The sequence below is a fragment of the Protopterus annectens genome, chromosome 5.part0 (assembly GCF_019279795.1).
Source record: "Protopterus annectens isolate FY-2018-M chromosome 5.part0, PAN1.0, whole genome shotgun sequence".
Taxonomy (NCBI): domain Eukaryota; kingdom Metazoa; phylum Chordata; order Ceratodontiformes; family Protopteridae; genus Protopterus; species Protopterus annectens.
The window spans coordinates 971,181,064-971,201,620 of record NC_056735.1 but is presented as its reverse complement, the minus strand read 5'-3'; the positions used below and the strand labels follow the sequence as shown (position 1 = coordinate 971,201,620).

The following is a 20,557-nucleotide window of genomic DNA, read 5'->3' as shown; positions in this document are numbered from 1 at the left end:
GACCATAAACTAATCTCACTGGATATTCACATCCCGACCCCACCCCCTGCCCAGAAAACCACAGTAAAAACTTCTCTAAAGCAAATTTCACACTCCTCAAAACCGAGGTGGAATCCTTCAAAGCCCCCAGGCCTGTGGAAAATACGGCCCAGACCGCAGAATCCTTTATAAACGCATTCTATGAACACCTTCAGGAATGCATGGATCATGCAATCCCAAATAAAACCAAGACCCAATCCTCCAAAGGCAGACATCCTGTCTGTTGGACCCCAGCCATAAACAAACATACAATAGAAGGAGGAAGCTACTACATGATAGAGCAAAATCCCAAAAAGGAAAGGCATCTCTGATCAGTATTAGCAAAAAACTACGGGCACTCATAAAATCATCTAAGGCCAGCTTCAAGAGAAAAATTGCACAGGACACTAAGGATAATCACAAGGCTTTCTTTAGTTATGTTAGGAACCTGGGTGGGAATTCCCAGATATGCTCAGAATTAGTCCAAAATGCCGAAAAATACACCAAACCCACAGACATTGCCAACACCCTAGCTGACAGGTTAAGCGCAAACTTGTCCCCCCCCCTCCCCACCAAAAGGGCAAATATCTATCCCAGCTGAGTGCTGCCCCCCTGACATCTCAGATGTTCAGGTAAGAGCCGCCCTCTCCAAAGCAAAAAACACAGCATCAATGGGACCAGACGGTGTCCCGGGCTGTGTCCTACATGAACTCCAAGAAGAGCTAAACCCAAACATAAAACTACTGTTCAATCTCAGCCTTACTACAGGATATGTACCCAAAGAGTGACGTACAGCAACAGTGGTCGCTCTCCACAAAGGTGGTGCCTCAATGGATCCTGGAAACTATCCCCCCATAAGCCTGACTAGCTTGGTCTGCAAAGCCATGGAAAAGATCATCATAGACCTCATAAATAAAGATATCGGGGACCTACAGACACTGGATCCTACCCAGTTCGGCTTTGTTAAGGGCAGATCCTGCCTCTTAAACCTGGTTGATTTCTTTGAAACAGTCACCAAGGCCATTGACGAGGGGAAGGTGGTCCACACAGCCTACCTGGACCTCGCAAAAGCCTTCGATACAATACCCCACTTAGGCATTATAGATAAGCTCACAAGCTTAAATATAAACCCCTATGTCACTAGATGGGTTGCAAACTGGCTCAAGGACAGAACACACATGGTTAGAATTGCTGGAGCCATGTCAGACTCCAAACCAATTACAAGTGGCGTCCCACAAGACTCAGTCCTGGGACCTCTCTTGTTCGGTATATATTTCTCGGAGGTACAGGCAAACACGGAAGGACTGTGGCTGACCAAGTTCGTAGATGACTGTAAACTGGGCGCCATAATCGACTCTCCAGATGACACAAGCATCCTCCAAAAGGGCCTCATAGAAACAGATAACTGGTGCCAGAGCCATGGCCTCAAGCTAAATGCCAAAAAGTGTATAGTCATCCCCTTTGGCAAAAACAAAGTGCCCACAAATTACCATATAGGTGGTAATCCATTAAGTACAGAAGAAGTAATTAAGGACCTGGGGACCCAAGTTGATAGCAATCTCTCATTTGACAACCACGTGGCCAAAGTGGTTAGAAAAACATTTTATATAGCCCACCTAATCATGAAGGGATTCACATCTAGATCAGGGGAGGTCATCGTGCCTCTTTATTCATCCCTCATCAGGTCCATAATTGAGTACAATGCCCCTTTTGGGATGTACCTTGCCAGACACCTGCAGCAACTGGAAAGACCCCAAAAGTACCTCACCAAGAGGATCAAAGGGCTCAAACAGATGCCATATGCTTCCCGGTTAAAGAAACTCCAGCTCTACTCAGTGGCATACCACCTGCTCAGAGGCGATCTGTGCCTGATGTATAAAGCCATGTCCAACTCGGAATTAATGGACATGCTGCACCTCAGAAAATCCAAATCCCATCAGGCTACGCACTCGAGAGACTTGAACCTCAGCACTGAAATAAATAGGACATGCTGGAGGGACAGATTCATAACCCAGAGGCTCCCTTCACTCTGGAATAAAATCCCAGTCCAGGTTAGGCAGAGTCCCTCATTGACTCTCTTCAAGAGGAATCTTGATGAGTGGATGGGAGATCGTAGGTTTACCCTGGGTATCAATTCTGTGTCACTGTTAGACAGAGGCACAGTATACTAACCTTGAAAAAGGGCATAGCAAAATTAATTTAAAATGGGTGGCGAAAGCCAAACACACTCTGGCTAGGCTTATAAATGCCCTAGGGCAGATAGTCTAGTATGAACCTATGATCCTAACCTATGAACCTATATGGTGTACTACCATATCAGATTTGAAGTTTTGAAACTTTGATAATGTAATATAGACCCTTATTTTAGACTTCTTCCAGATTTGAGAGGTCTGCTAACACCCCCCCAACACACACACACACACACACACACACACACACACACACACACACACACACATACATACACACACACACACACACACACACACACACACACACACACACACACACACACACACACACACAAAACAAGCGTCTTGCATTTAAATTCTGCACAGAATGCAGAAAGGACACATACATGTCTTATATTTAAATTCCACGTGGAACACAGAAAAAGAATATGCAACAAGTGTGTGTATGTGCATGCATCGATGCACACAAGGACACACAAAAGAGGGCATTCTAATGCCCTTAAAAGATCCGGCTCTGGTCTTAGTTTAAGCTATTTGCATTTAAAATGCAAAAAGCTTTTTAAAGTCAAGTCTGCACCCCCTTACTATTTGCACCTGGTAAGGACCCCCCCGCCCCCTCATTAATACGCATCTGGTCTGATCTTTTCTGATTTTACTTCATCTTCTTTTTCATTGTGTGCGTGTGTGTGTGTGTGTGTGTGTGTGTGTGTGTGTGTGTGTGTGTGTGTGTGTGTATGGGGGTGTGCACGCGTGTGTGCATTTGTTCCACATAGAAGATGTCCTGTCCTTACTGACTGGGTCAACAGGACCAACCTTAGTTTTCCCCGGACTAGAACCTGTACACTACAGTTTGTAACACGATATACAGAATATACATTTTTGCAAAGAGAAACAAATATTTAACTGTTACAAGTACAATGAATATAAATGAATACTTTGCCATTTTTGTGTAATATGTCAGTGTCATCTTGTATATAGCAGGAGAAAAAGGATCAGACAAATGAATCTGGGTTAGTAGTTACAGTGAAAATACAGAGAGGGATTGTCAGGTTGAAGTGTTTGTATCTGCTTTCTGTTTCTGATCACTCGACTATCTTCTTTGTGAGTCACAACTGAATACTGAGTGTTTTAATTCCATTAATGAAGGCTGACAGCTATACAAACAATCTAAACATGTATGGCTCATACCTCAAAGATGAATGGGTATGCATGCTCTCCCAGCTTTTTAATTAATCTCTCTTGCAATCGTGTTAGGGGTTTCTTCTCCTCAGGTACTGGAGGGAAGGCCTGAACGTTGGCCACAAAAAGGTCTTTTCGAAAAGTCAGTCCAAGCACATCCAAATCTTCGCGTCCATAACGGAATGCACATGTCAAAGTCACAAATACTGTAAGCAGCATACAAAGAAAAACATGATTAGCAAAGAATTGAAAAGGGTAAAAGAAAGAAATTGCTTGTAAAAGTGCGAAGGCATTGCTGCCTGGATGACTCATCTTACTGAGCTGTTCTCTCATAGTGCTGTCATGTCTTCTTAACTAAATTCTGAGATACTTCTAAATGTTATTTCACCTGTCAGTTTTTGTCTTTTAAGAAACTGTCAAATTAATTCTGCACAGCAGTTGTAAAAAGAGATTCATCTGGAGTTATAGTAATGTACACATTTTTTCAATGAACTCACTTTTTTAATGAAACACTTTCATTTTTACCAGTACAGATCTGATTAACAAGCTTGTTTAGTGACTAAGTTCTTTTATATATTACTCAAATAAACACATGCATCATAATATTGTCCTATAAAAGTAGCCCAAATCGATATAAAGTAATTCAGTAACTCACCAACATACTAGGCTGGATATTTGCTCAAATATTCAAAATGGTCAGTCAACCCATCTAGTAGTTCTTATTTCTAAGACAGGTGTCCACCTTGGTGTCCCAAATGTAAAGGATCTGAATAACCATGTTTTTTATTTTCCAACTGTACTGTAATAGTTTTCTGGGGTGGAGTATAGACACCATTAACTGACAACTCAAATATGAGTGTAAAAAGGTTGGGGAACACTTAATGCTTTGTCTGCTTTTGTCAGAGCAGACCATAGATTGTTGGCAAGCATATTTTTAAGAACAGACATTCCTGACAGCCCACTTAATTGGATTGCTGCATAGTTGTGTGAGAACATTTGGTAAATTGAAGAACAATGGCAGTCGTTTTGATTCCAGAATTGGGTTCCCAAAGGGATGTATTTTGGATCCATATCTACTTAGTATCTGCATGTCAGATATTCTCATTAAATGGATACTATTTTTGCCTATATGCAGATGGGTTTAAATTAGGTAAGCTTGTGATGAGTAACATAGACTGGGGTAAACTTCAGTCCTATTTAGTAAAATTTGTCATTTGGCATAATATTAATAATAATAATAATAACAATATGAAACGCATCAAGAGTAACATTGGAAAAACTAAATTTGTGACTATTGTGAATACCACAAAGAACAAATTGTACAATATTGTAATAGATTAATAGGTTCTGATGAAAATATATTAAGTCAGAGAGTTTACTTCGAATCCAAGGAGAACTTAGATAGTAACAAAATCTAAGATCACTAGATTAGAATGGGTGTCAAAAAGAAGTTTGCATAATATTCCAAAATATGCAGAATAAATCTTATAGAAATATCTTGAAGGCTTTTGAAGGATATTAATCTTATCTTTCTATTTTACAGACATGTTAAAGGGGAACATGACTTGGCCTGCAAGCAACTTGGGATACATTTTAATGATAACGTCTTGGTTTAAGGAAGAGAAAAATCATAAACCTGGTTAAATTATTGAATACTTTTCAAAAAGACAACAAATAATTCACTGATTCTGTGAAAGGGTATTAAAGAATAAGAATTCATTGTCATTTCATATTAAAACAATAAATAAATAAATTAATAAATTAATCAACTTTCCAGTTCAGTTATGCAAAAAAGTTTAGAATCTCACAATCTACAAGGGCCGTGTTGCTGTTGTATTGTATTGTACTATATTGTTCTTACTGCTTTTACTCTGTATGAAGTTTTTCATGTTGGGCTTTGTTGAAAATGTATCTTGTAGCCTGGGCATATCCAGTTTAGGAATGGGAAAAAATAAGACTAAAAATACTTAAAACAGAAGAAGCTCACAAAGGAAAAATAGAAGAAAACACACCAATGGAAAAGTCAAACAAGACAGATAATGGTCACTGGATGCAGATATCAGTAAAATTAGTCTATCAAGAAGGTTGAGATTTAAAGAAGGGGAAATTAAGTAAAAATATAAAAGATGAAATGTGAGTGAAGAGACTTTAGGGGCAACAGCAGAACTTTGGAACTGGCAGATTTCCTCAGATCTTGGTATAGAATAAACATTTTTGCAGAAATGCAGAAAAATGCAAAAGACAACTGTGTTCCATTATCAGACTTATGCATCTACAGTTGATGTTGCCTGCAAAATATAAACTTGAAAAGAATAAACTTGAAAATCCAGAAAAGGAAAGTAAAGCTGAAGACAGTGTTAATGCTAATCATGCTATGTCAGAGACCCGATGATACATACTATAAAGTGAACTGGACAGATATAGCGGATTTCATTCTCCTCTCTGTGATATTATACACTGTGACTTTTGGCTTGGTTAAAGATAAAGATGACAGGCACAAGTATCAGAAGGGAGCATAAATTATAGGATCCTATCTGGGTATACTCATCCTACATATAAGCAATCATTACTTGGATCATATTACTAGCAGCTATCAGTGTACTTAATTACTAGGCTGTGAGGCAGACAGCTTAGTAGAAGAAGAAGCACAAGTGAGTCAAACAACTTTATATTACAGAGCTATGTGTACTAAGCAAAGTGTGCACAGCAGTAAAAAGGAAAGTTGATAAAACAAAGGAGGCACATCCGGTAAAACAAACATCTCTGCTACTAGAAAACGTATGACCAATTCAAGTAAGAAGAAAAAGACAGGTGTAATACTGAAAATGTTTTGAGTTGCCTTAGAGTGTGGGTCTCAATTTCTGAAATAGAAAAGAAAGAAGGAAAATATCCTGGGCCAAAAGGAGATAATGTATAACCAGTAAGGGTGTGTAATTCATTTTATTATTCTCCATTCATTATATGTAGGCTTTGTAACTTTAATTGTTATAAATATGCTTTCTAACTTCTGAACTATATGAAGAGAGGCATGACTGAGCTCACTGAGTATGTGTCCAGGCAGGTAGGTCCCTAACCTAAGCAGCATCCTACCATCACCCAGAATGATGCCTCAATACAAACAGAATATGATTGACTTTAACAATTGACTTAGTTTCTGGTGTCATTCTAAGGGGATCCAGTACCTGACAGCATGGGAGGACATGATTAACAGACCACGATGCTTTGGCAGAGACAGCCTTCATCTGTCTCCACTGGGCTTCAGGCTTCTGGCAAAGGCTCTTGCCTCCCCATAGTGCCTTTGTTAGGCAAAGTCATGAGCACAAAATTTCCAACATGAAAAGTTCTTCTAAATGAAATTTAAAGGTCATGCTGCTATACACAAGGATCCTTAGCATGAAACTGCACTCATTGCAAGCATTCCTTGCCCTGGAGGATGATGACATTTGTGCAGTCACTGAAACCTGGTTCAAAGCAGTGGAGAGCACCCCAACATTACCAGGTTACTCATCCTACCATACTTTCAGACCCCAAATGGAGGGCTACAAAGCCAAAGGACGTGGAGTTTCAATATCTATCAGAGATTCATACCTCCAGGCTGGAAAAAATTGTATGCCACATAGGAGACACTCCAAATGTAGTTAAATGTTGACCAAACACCTACTCAAATCATAGCTAGCTACAGACCCTCAACCATGAGTCAGGACACCCACTCCACCTATCTGGACTTTCTTGAATCCATCAAGATTCAACCTTCTACCATGATGCTGGGTGACTTTAACTACCCGACCATAGAGTGAAACACCTATTCTACCCCAACCATGAATGCCCAGAGACTCCTCGACTTCGCCATTGCCAATGCACTGGATCAGCTGGTTGACACCCCTATGAGAGGTGAGAATATTCTGGACCTGGTACTAACCAACATGAGTTGCCACTGTAGCACCCCTACAGTGTCATTCTCCTTGGTAAGATCTGACCATAAAGCAATCACTTTCAAAGTCACCATCTCCGCTGACCGCCTCCTTGTCAGAGTTAAACAAAAAAATTTTTCCAAAGCTGACTACAATCTCGCAGGTATAAGCAGCTTCCCAGCCACCACCCCTTCAGTTGAAACTAGCATTAATGTCCAAGCCTACACCAATGAGCACCTACATAGCTGTATGGAATCAACAATACCTGACAGGACCAAATCATCTTCTTTAAGGAAAGGTAAACCTGTCTGGTAGACAGCAACAATAAACAAACTCTATAATAAAAGGAAAAAAAAATTGCTGTCCAGGACCAAGAAGGAGCAGGTGCCAAGTTGGAAGCAATCTCTCCTTTGTCTGAACTAGCAAATAAGGTCACTGGAGAAATCCTCTAAGGCCAACTTCGAGTCCAAACTGGCCACATCCACTAAGGGCAATCACAAGGCTTTCTTCACAAAAGTCTAAAATCTGAAAGGTAACACCCAAATCTGCTCTGAACTGGTAGTCAGTAACACCACATTCACAAAGGCTGTAGATATAACCAACCTGCTGGCAGACAGGTTCAGTGAAAATTTCAACCCCCTGCCCCCCCCCCATCAATAAACCAGGATGCAGGTGTTTACTGCCTTCTCAAAGGCAAAAAAATACAGTCTCCATGGGACCCAACAACATCCCTGGTTGTATCCTACATGAATTCAGGCATGAGCTCTCTGCTCCATTAGGCATGCTATTCAACCAAAGCCTGAGCACTGGGTTCATCCCAGCCAAATGGAGGACAGCAACTGTCTTCCCTCTACACAAATGTGAAGTGTCCACTGACCCAGGCAATTATAGGCCCATCAGCCTAACTAGCCTGATCTGCAAGGCCATGGGACACATTATAATGGACCTTATAAACAAGGACATTGCCAACCTCCAAATACTTGACTCCACAGAGTTTGGTTTTGTCAAAGGGATGTCAGTTGACTTCTTTGAAACAGTCACCAAAGCCATGGATGAGAGGAAGATGGTGCACCTCACCTACCTTGACCTAGCCAAAGCCTTTGACATTATTCCCCATCCAGGCATAACAGATAAACTCTCCCAGCTAGGCATCAACCCATATGTTACCAGATGGGTAGTTAACTGGCTCATGGATAGAACCCACTCAGTCAAAAATAGGGAAGCCACCTCTATTAGTAGACCCATAACAAGTGGTGTACCCCAAGGATCGGTCATAGGGCCTCTACTGTTTGGGATATACTTTTCTGAGGTGCAAGCTAAAACCACTGGTCTGTGGCTCACCAAGTTTGCAGATGACTGCAAGCTGGGCACTGTCTTAAATTCCCCTAGTGATGTGAACATCCTCGAAGAGGGCCTTACCCAAACCTAATGACTGGTGCCAGAAGCATGGCCTCAAAGTGAATGCCAAGAAATGCATCATTATCCCCTTTGGGAAAAATGTCATCCCCACTAATTATCACATCAATAACAATGTACTAAGCATGCAATCAGTTGTGAGGGACTTGGGCACCCAGGTAGATAGCAACCTGACTTTTGACCACCACGTTGCCACCATTGTATGGAACACTTTCTACATGGCCCGCCTCATAAGTAAGGGCATTTCATCCAGGAACAAGGAGGTCATAACATTCCTGTACTCCTCCCTTATCAGACCCATTATTGAGTACAATGCCCCCTTCAGCATGTACCTTGCCAAGCACATGCAGCAGCTGGAGAGACAACAGAGGTTCCTAACCAGAAAAATCCAGGATCTCAAACACCTATTCTATGCAGATAGGCTAAAAGCCCTGTCTCTCTACTCAGTTTCATACAGACTGTTCAGAGGTGACTTGTGTCTAGCAGACAAGGCTATCTTACAGCCAGCCTTGATGGAATTGCTGCATATCCATATGTCAACCTGGTCAGTGACACTCCCTCTCCATGTCAAGCAGAGTACCCCTCTAGCCCTCTTTAAGAGGAACCGAGATGACTGGATGGGAAACAGAAAATACACCACCGGGATCCCACCTGTGTCCCTGGTGACAGGGGAAACAGGTGCTGACATTGTGGGAACATGGGCAAACTTCTTGGCTAGGCTTATAAGGGCCTCTGAGCCAGTAGTCTAGTATCATCCTATGAACCTAAATTAGAATGGCTGATGTCAAAAAGCAAGAGGAAAAATATAGACCTAAACATCATTTGATGGCCTTCTTGTGTAGAGCAGTTATTGGTGTTCTCTGACATGAACATGATATATTTCTAGCACGTGTATTACTAGTTAATCTAATGATATGACAGTATAATTTTTCAAATGTCTGGCACTTGCTTAACAGAGCAAGGATAAAACTTGAGGAAGAAAGGACTAACCTGGATAAAAGAGATAAATATAAAAAAGAATAAAAAATGGTGCAAAGCAGACAAGAATGAAACATGAAAGGAATAACATAGTCTGTGTAATAACTAGGGAAACAGAGGATATGTAAGAAGCTCAGTATGTGGACAAGCTGTTTTTTTCAAGGAACATTGGAGTGAAGGAGGATATAGGGGCACTGGGATAATGGAGGAGATGAATTTGAGAATATGAAAACTAGACACAGTACTTAACTAGCTAGTTATAAGAAAAGGTTGAGTGGGTCTGGACAGGAGAAGGGATTTGGAGGCCAGCACACAGGATGGGATGGGAAAAGATCTTTCCACTCTTCTGTCTCTTCTGCCCACTGGCTTCCCCATCTGGCTAAATGGTCCTCCCTACCCCAGTGTGAGTAACCATCTTATCGCAGTAAGATTTGTCTTTAAAACAATGGGCACAATTCAGAAAGAATGCCCTGTGCATAAGGAGCCCTCTACAGCCAAAAGTAGCAGCTTCTGCAGTTACAGAAACTGTGATTTAGAGACCCATTAGCCACAATGAGGAAAAATATCATTATGAACTTACTTCCATGGCTATGGATTACATGGTGTTATCACCAGTGTTAATCTGTGCTTTCATGCATTAATCACCTATGTTGGGCCATGCATTTCAGTGTTCATTCTCCAACACGCACTTGCACACATTCAGTGTCACACACACACACACACACACACACACACACACACACACACACACACACACACACACACACACACACACACACACACACACACACACACACACACATACCCACACATAAAACATACCTCTTATCTGTCACTGTGTTTACAGAGCATCTCTAAAGTAACCCCCTTATTTTTCTTGTCCCTTGTAAATCATGGCTGATTACAGTCATTCAGTAATGACAGACATAGTTTTATTCTTTTTATTGTTCAGAAACTGTATCATGTATCATGATGCTAGACCTGTTGCTCTATTAACGTTTTAATTGATTGCAAAAAACTTCTGCATGATATCATCCCAGCTTTGTTCAGAAGTCTTGAGCAAATCCATTTAGAAGTATGGCAGCCTTCCCACAATAATACACTGCCATCCCTTTAAACTGTCCCTAAATTTTACAGAACATCCTTGCTTTTCCTGTTAAACCAACCCTACCTTGTCCTGTTCCTCATAATTCATGGATCATTGTAGCCAGTCAATAATATCAGTTTCATACTTCTTGTCATTCAGAAAACACATCTTGATGCAATAACTGTTTTGCTGTGCAATCCTCATTTGCTCTGAGGACTAAAGTTACGACTTGTAAATGTGTTACTTCCTGTGTTAAGGGCACAGAGTTTGAATTTTTTTAAATCCCTGAAAAAAAGGTGATCTTTTAATTTTATAAGTGAGTTAATATAATATTTAAAGGCTGCCCTGGGTGTACCCTCCCACCCACCCATTTAAAATCTTTTTGCTGCAAAACCTCTTAGTCTATTATATTTTTAAGTGATACGAGCATTTATCTGGTGTCTTGTGTTCCCCCCTACCTATTTCATATTGTTAGACTTTTCCTTTTGCCCAATTTCCCCATATGTCTTTTGTGTTCCAACAAACCCTCCTGTTCTTCTATTTACTGTGACTTAGGGTAATATTTAAAATTCTCTGGTCTGAAATGTTCCATTCCACAGTATTGCAGAATTTGCTCATTAGGATAAAAGAGTTAAAAGGTATGGTAGTCCATCTGCCCCCTGCACCCCCCCCCCCACACACACACTAACACATACAAACATAGGCACTCACAGTATGTCAGCCCCCCATGTCATCAAACTTTAATACTCATAGACCCAACTCAACTATACTCTCACACACACACACACACACACACACACACACACACACACACACACACACACACACACACACACACACACACACAAACGCACACACATATATGCAGGCCTACCTTAGCTATTCCTTAACTTATCTACTTCTACCATCAGGCAGACGCAGAGATATTCACACATGCCCATACACATATATATACACACACACACACGCACATGTACACACAAGCGCATGCTCACACACACACACACACACACACACACACACACACACACACACACACACACACACACACACACACACACACACATATATGCAGGCCTACCTTAGCTATTCCTTAACTTATCTACTTCTACCATCAGGCAGACGCAGAGATATTCACACATGCCCATACACATATATACACACACACACACACGCACATGTACACACAAGCGCATGCTCACACACACACACACACACACACACACACACACACACACACACACACACACACACACACACACACACACACACCTTAGTATTCACTAGCACATGTAGCCACAACCCCCTCTGCTAAACTCCCCAGGCAGTTACCTCTAATGCAATCTTACCAATTTGAAAGTAATGAGTAAATATGAACACTCAACTAAGTTAATTAACACGGCCAGATATGCTAACTTACACAGCTGTGTAAATGCTTTATCGCAGGCATTTCTGGGGGAAAGCACATGGCTAATCAGCAATGCATAGGCCACTTCCTCTGAATGTCTCATTTGCATGTAGGTTGGCCAAAGAGATAGCCAACTGCAGTGATTCTACGGACAATGTGGAATTACTACAGAGGGCTTGTGTCTGAAGTGGAAATAGCTACCACCAGTTGGAAACTGACTTGAACTTTGCAACTTCCTATTCCTCCTGATTTCCAAGAATTCTCCTACTGTAACACAGCCAAGCAGATACAGTTTAAGCAATTCTGTATTTACATTAATTAACCTTATCAACATCCTCCCTTTGCTTCCTACAGGTATATAGGCAATAAATACATAATATTCACTTCATCACTGCCTGCAACTTCCCATCATCGTTTCTCTTCCTAAACTCCTAACATTTAATTGTAGCACTATATAGTCAGTCTTATAGTCATCCTAATTAATTTTTTTATTTTTTTTGGAAAGACAGAGAATAGTTGGTGGGGATTCCTGATCATATTAAAGAGACTAAGAGAATGTATCAGATGTTTTAACAGTGGAAATAAACTTTAACATCATGCATTATGAGTTGGGAAGGAAGATGACATAGCAATGCTGAAAGATCAGAAAGATATGAACTGGAGGATAATAGACATGTCTTCTTTCATTCAATGTAAGCCAGTTTTTCAGTACTCATATGACTGTTACTTCAATCATGTAGGCATTTTCTTTACTTCTGTTTTTTCTTTCCTGCCCAGCATCCATTTTATACCATGCAGTACTGCAGTATTTGACCTTTTTTGTTTACTTCTTTTACTGTTGTTAGTGTCATCTCATAATATGTTTCCACATGGTCCCATAACACTGTTTTATTTCCTTGTTCTAGCAGTAATTGATAGTGAAATGTGGAATAGCCATCATGCTCATTATTGGCAGAGAGTACCCTCACCTATCCACCATACCTCCTCTGACCTGTATGATACAATGTGTAGAATCCTTTACTTTACTTTCCTCTCCTCTATCTGTTTTGCAGAACCTTTCTGGTCATTGATATTTGCTGTTATTTTCCTCCTAACCACTAGCACTAGTTAAGATAAAGTCAATCAGCAGTTGCTACCCCTCTGACATTTAGCTAATTAGCATATTGTCCTTATTTAATGCACTCCACAGTCTGAAGAGTTTGTCTGTCTACTAGCTCTTTTCCATTGCTCCTATACCATAGTTGCCCTATAGCTGATGTTTACATGACTTCTTCCCCTCCCCTTTGATCTTCTCATCCTTTCCTTCATGCTGCCTCCTTATTTTTAAGTTTACAATGTCGAATCCCTTATCATGCAGAGTAAGTTATGTTGCCCCCACCCTTACCTTCTTTACCATCTCTAATGATTCTGTAACATGGAACTACCATCTCCTACTTCTTACTGAAATGGGCGCAGGTCTGTGATATCCTCTGCAACCCAACATGTATTATTCCTCCTTCCCAAAATACCTCCCCTGCTTCTTGCTCAACCATCTTTCCAGAGGACCTAACATAACTGAGCTGCATATTCCTTCCCTAATAACTCTGTCTCTTTCCTTCTAACCTGTTTGCACATTTTGTCTTCCTCCTATTCCAATGCCATCCTCTGTCTTCCCTCATACTTATTCATCTCTTTGCCTTCCTTCCACCTTCTGTTATTTCATGTCACCACTGTCAAGCATATGTTGAATTTCCTGTTTAAGTACCACTGACTCCTGGGGGATGAAAGAGAACTTTTTTTTACTATACAAGTCCTTGTCTACTTAGGTTTTCCCATAGTCACTCACTATGTTGTGACCTTGATCCCTCTACCAACTATACTGTATTTGTGAGTACTAGCAGCAGGACAGAAGGAAACCATGAAGTAGCCATAGGAGGAAGTGAGTGAGTGAGACTTGTGAGTTGCAGTTTAGTGTGCCTCTTGAAGATTCACTGGGCAAAGTTCAAGGTAACATTGTGTGACTCAGGATATAGCCACATAAGGAGGAAGTAAACAGATTTGCACATCATGACAGAATACCGATTGCAGGATCGGCAGAGGTTGTGGTTAACATGCACCATGGCACCAGACAAAATAGTAGATTCCTGTAAAGAATCATGAAAACTATATCTAAAGCTCTGTCAATAGCTTTTACTAAAATGTTACCAAGCAGACATATCCCTAATCTGTATATAATGACAGGATGTAATGCTATCAACATGCAAAGGTGGTTGGATGGCTCATCAGAATTTTAGAATACACCAAAATGGAAAGCCTCTTAAAACCACTCAACCAATAACCAAACAGGCAAACCAAAGTGAACCAACTCAAGCTCCTTTATTAAAATATACAGCTCAGCAGTTGTTTCAGTGCAGGAACAACAGAACAAGCTTCATTTAAACCTGGGGCAACCTGTGCATTTAAATTAAGTTGCCACATTAATTCTTTCATTAATAAATGTTCTTCTGTTATTCTGCCCCTCAGATCCCTTTTTAACTGTTTCAACACTCTATATTTGAAATAATGGTTGGGATAATCCCTGAAGTTTCTGTATAGTGTGTTGGTGTCCTTTCTTTTCTTTATATCCCTTTCATGCTCATAAATTATTTATTTCACCTTTCTTACAGTTTTACCTATATAAAAGGCACGGCACAACTGACAACATGCTGTATAAATTGCCCAGCTAGTATCACAGTTGTAAAACCCTTTAACTCTAACAGGTTGACCATTAAGTACAACCGTTTCTATTACCAAAATGTGTTGGCAGAAACTACAATGTCCACAATTAAACATTCCAAGCTTGGACTTAGTAACTTCATTACCATTAGGTCTTCTTTCTAATATATCCTTAAAACAAATATTTTTTTCTATATACTACCTTAGGAACATCCCCCAACAATCTATGTACATGGGCATTAGATAAAATGACAACTCAATTCTCCATAATAGCCCAAACAATCCTGAAGGAATCAACAGTAAAAGTTAGTATAAATGGTTTAGAAAATTTATTACCTAGTAACATAACAGAATTAAAATTATCCCTTCTTAAACTTCCCCAATTTTCATGGTTTCCAAAATTATTATTGTTTAAAAGGGGATATAAATTCTTCTTTGTCTTTTGTCAATAACTTCATCCCTTATTAATGTTAAAAATTGCATTGGATACCCCTGCTTTACAAACATTTCCAACAGTTTGTCACATTCCACCTCATATAAATCATCCTATGATACCATTCTAGCAATTCTCACTAACTGACCTTTAACAACAGATTTTGTTCTGAAATTTGGGGTGAAAACTTTGGCAATGCAAATAACTATTAGAAAATGTGGGTTTACGATGAATATCAGAAACAAAACTTTCCCTCTCATAATTCTTAATTAATCTGTACTATATATTTTATATACACACATACACACACACAAACACACACACATGTGCGCGCGCACACACAACACTTTGTTGCATACTTATATAAATGAAACTCAGAAGATCGAGCAAAACTGCTCAATCTTCAGATCTGCTCAAAAAATAATAAAAAACAAATTAACATTATTTTTTGCAGGGCGCAAGCTTCGCTGCACCCCTACAGCCCCTGCTAATTTTATATATGTATGTATATATATATATATATATATATATATATATATATATATATATATATATATATATATATCTATATATGCTGACAATCAGAAGGTCGAACTTCAGTTGAAGTTTGGAGGCCGAATGGCGACAATGTCGAACCCAACATTGTCGAAGTACGAATCTCGCCCCCATCTTGACCCATGTTAAAGCCGAGGTTTAAGGCGAGTCGTATTTCGGAATTCGACATTGTCAGTTTTGTGGAAGGGGGTTGATGATCCCATCATTCAGTGGGGTCAGGTTTGACCTTCTGATGGTAAACCATATATATATATATATATATATATATATATATATATATATATATATATATATATACACATGTATATATATTTATATATATATATATATATATATATATATATACATACCCACATATACTAACTGCATGATCAAACTACAGTGGGAAAGAGCAAATTCCCCATTCCACACTGTTCATGATCTAGCACAGAATAAAATCCAACAATGTGCTTCTTTTCTGTATGATGAATGTGCAGTTCGACCACCTAAATGGCATTCCTCTCTCTCTATAAATAATATATATATATATATATATATATATATATATATATATATATATATATATATCTATATCTATATATATATATATATATATATATATATATATATATATATAATAGATATTGATATAACATTTACTGATAATATTTTTATGTTTATGAAATCCTTTTATTTTGTATGACCCCACTTCTTTCCAATTTCTATTAATGCAGCTTGGTTCCCAATTATAAATTAATCTTAGAAGAATCAATTTTGCAAACATTAGTGAATAGTTTGGGTTTTCTATTTCACTAATCTCAACCCTTGGCACCATCTTTGTCTCATTTATAAACTAGAAGTACCTTACTATTACATACTATCCTCATATAAAGTAATTTTACCGTCTGCCTTTTACAAAACATTAGAATAATCCAAGCAAGATTTGTCAGGATAGTGTAAACTGCATTTTAATCTCTACTTATGTTTCTACTATCAAAATATTTCCTGTGATATTTTATTGATCAATTAACTGCAGACAAAATCCATGACTATGCTATTTTAACAGCCTAGCAAAGCAATTCTCAGTTTGATTTTGAAGAAGCCGTCACAGGTTAAACTAGAGCAAATTATCCAGACTGAAGGAGAAAGGCTATCTAAACCTCTTATGTTTCAGGCTTTTTTACTCTTCTAATATGTTTATTTAACTACTAAAAGTCTCAGGATGCATCAGATTTCGATAGAATGCGATTCCCCTTTCCATTGCTACTCTGTAGGAAAAGCCAAATAACCTCATGGTCAACCATAAATCATTGGCTTTTCTTTATAAGTACTAGGCTAATACTGATAAATTATCATATTCTTTAATCAGTTAAACTGATGACTCATACTAGGCTGAAACGTATAAGTTGCAATATTCCTTAATCAGTTAAATTGATGACTCAGGCTTGGCTAGTACTTATAAGTTACAATTTTCATTATTCGGTTAAATTGATGATTCAGACTAGGCTAATACTTGTAAGTTACAATGTTCCTTAATCAGTTAAATTGATGACTCAGACTAGGCTAGTACTTACAATTTACAATTTTCATTAATCCGTTGAATTGATGATTCATACGAGGCTAATACTTATAAGTTACAATATTCCTTAATCAGTTAAATTCATGACTCAAACTAGGCTAGTACTTATAAGTTGCAGTTTTCATTAATCAGTTAAATTGATGATTCAGACTAGGCTTATCAGATAAACTAATGTTAGATATTCAGCATCACAGGGAGATTTTACTCAGCCATGCAGTTTTAAGGAAATTCAGCAAAAACACTTTATTGATTGCTCATGCCCTATTTCTGAATTCAATGACAACATTATAGGTGACTGATAAAGGTAAATTAAATTCATTTATGGCCTTAAGTCGTGCTTAGGGATTAAATTCTAATGATTAGTTAACTTTAAATCAATGGAAGAACAGTTATTTTTTATAAAGCCTTCCCAAACAAAAGCTCCCATCTTTATAAAGAAATGCCTATTCTAGTCCCCAACAAGCATAGTTTTATATTGCATGTACAATTGTGTTAATAGAAAGTCAGCCTTCACATATGCCTAAGTTTTGCGATCATTTTTTACTTAAGCATAACATTATCCTGAATTGAGGATACCATATCCAGACAACTATTTATATATGAATAAATACATATATATGGTTACACTTTCTTGGTAGAAAAGTCAATGGGTAGACTCACATTTAGTATAAAAATAAACTGTAGAAAGGACATTTGGTAGAATCACATTTAGTCACATGGATGCAATGGCTGCATTTTCAGGCTTAATTTTGGGAAATGGTTTAGTTAGCTAATTTTTGCATAACGTGTATTGCTGTGCCTGTTGTTTTTTTTTTCTACGGGCTTTATAAACATAGTAATAGTCATGTTAGTTTGCAAGGGCAGTTATCAGTGAGTAGTGTAAATGGCGAAATGTGACCACTATTTTCGCTGAGAAATCACTGCTGGTGCAATGTCTAAATGTGTGCTGGCAGTGATTTGACTGTTTTCAGAGATTTTCCCTTCTCTGAGTTGATGGGATCATGGAGTTGGTATATATTATTTCAGGTGTGGGGGTAAGGGTACAGGGTTGCTTGCTTCCCTTCAAAAGTACCTGCACTTTTATTTTTCTTCCTTCTCTGTTTTTAGCATTACTACATTTAACCTCTAATAGAAATAAAGTATTGGGCCTACTTTCAGATTAAATGGGATTCTACCAAATTAATCATTTATCAATTATGATTTCAACTGATTTTTTTTTTTTTTATTTACAAAATGTGATTCTACCACTTGTATCTGTGACTTAAACTAATATACTCATATGAATCCATGTCATGCAACCAAACGACCATGCCATTGAATAACACAATGACAAATCACTGAAGCAAAATAAAGTCAGTGTCACTGAATGACAATTTGGCTGAAATTCTATTTTACTGAATATGTTATACACAGTATTCTGTAATACATACATAGAGATATACCATATCTCCAGCATTTAGGGTCTGCTCAATGAAAAATTCTCTGACATCTGCTTGGGATATTCAAATAACTATGTAAACAGTTCCAAACAATATTCATAAACATTCTGGACTTTGTTGCATACTTCAGAGTCATACAGATGTCCTATAACTGTTCTTTTGTGAATTGCCTTTCCATTTTCTCTTCCCAAACTTTTCTAGCCTCATCTGATTATTTTTAAAGTTGTCATACAATACTTTATATGTCCTACTAATCACCCCAACAGCAACTTCTAAACTGTACCAGTGATGATATTTCACTTAGCTCCCTAGTCTCTTGCTCTTTGCCTGTATTCTGTTATTAATTCCTGGTAAGGAAGGCAGTCTCTAAACTGCATTACAAGATTTGCTTGGACTCATTCCATGCTATTATCTCTCCCATCCAAATTATTTGCTCTCCTAATACTTTGCCTTCTTTACTAATTTTCTAGGGTAAATTCCAGCCCCTCTCTCACCTATTGTATAAACCCTTACTTGCCTTCATCCCTTTCTCCTTTCCCATGTTGACTTACTTATTAAAGGACATTTTTATTGAACTGTCTTTAAACACATTCCATGTCTTGTTCATAGTTTCATAGGTTCATAGGTGTTTACTAGGCTAATGACCAGAAGGGCCTTTTTAAGCCTAGCCATACATCTCAAATCTCTGACAAATTATGATAACCTTGATAAGTGTAAGCATGGACCTGGGAGATTAACCATTTACAGGTTACCTGTGTCCATTAGAGACATAGGTGCCAAACCATGGATGAATTTCCGGTTTCCCATCCAATTGTCCAAGTTGCACTTTAACTGTGTTAGGGAGGAACTCTGCTTCACATGGATGGGGAGCCTGTTCCATAGATGGGGTAGTCTCTGAAATACATACTTATCTCTCCAGCAGATCCTATTTATATCACAGGCAAGGTTTAAGTCTTTAGAACAGGTAACTCTGGTGCTGTTTGTTTTGTGGATATGCAGGAGGTCCATCAGAGTGGGGTCTGACAATGCCCTGTATGCCAGGCATAGATCTCCCCCTGAAAAGCCTGTAGGAGACAGAATACAGAGACAGGGCCTTCAGGCGATCTACATAGGACATATTACTTACACCTTGTATTCCTTTAGTGAGGAACCTCTGTGGATGTTCCAATTGTAGGATATGCCTGGTTAGATACATACAAAAGGGTGCATTGTACTCAATGATAGGTCTGATGAATGCCAAATACAGTGGAACAATGACTTCCTTGGACTTAGATGCCATACCTTTGTTTATAAGTTGCACAACATAAATGATTTCCTCACCACTGTAGACACATGATGATCAAAGGCTAGATTACTATCTATGTGTGTCCCTAAGTCCCTGACTACTGGGTCAACTCTAATGGGTGTGTTGTCAACATGATAGTTACTAGGGATGGATGACTTCCCAAAGGATACTATTACACACTTCTTGGCATTTAGTTTAAGTCCATGGCTCTGACACCAGTTATTTGTTTGTGTCAGCCCCTCCTGGAGAATATTTGTGTCAGTGTGAGATTCAATGACAGCTCCTAATTTGCAATCATCTGCAAATTTAGTCAGCCAGAGACCACTGACATTAGTCTTGACTTCTGAGAAGTAAATGCCAAAAAGGAGCAGTCCAAGGACTGATCCCTGAGTGACTTCACTTGT

General features: G+C 38.7%; 1 protein-coding gene across 1 annotated transcript in view; it reads right to left on the bottom strand.

The window, feature by feature from the left end:
* Positions 1 to 20,557, bottom strand: part of LOC122802299 (beta-arrestin-1) — a 915,058-nt gene that overhangs the window by 580,012 nt on the left and 314,489 nt on the right. The window contains exon 6 of the mRNA XM_044071946.1: positions 3,399 to 3,595. Within this exon, the coding sequence (XP_043927881.1) occupies positions 3,399 to 3,595 (197 nt within the window). The remainder of the gene's footprint in view (positions 1 to 3,398; positions 3,596 to 20,557) is intronic.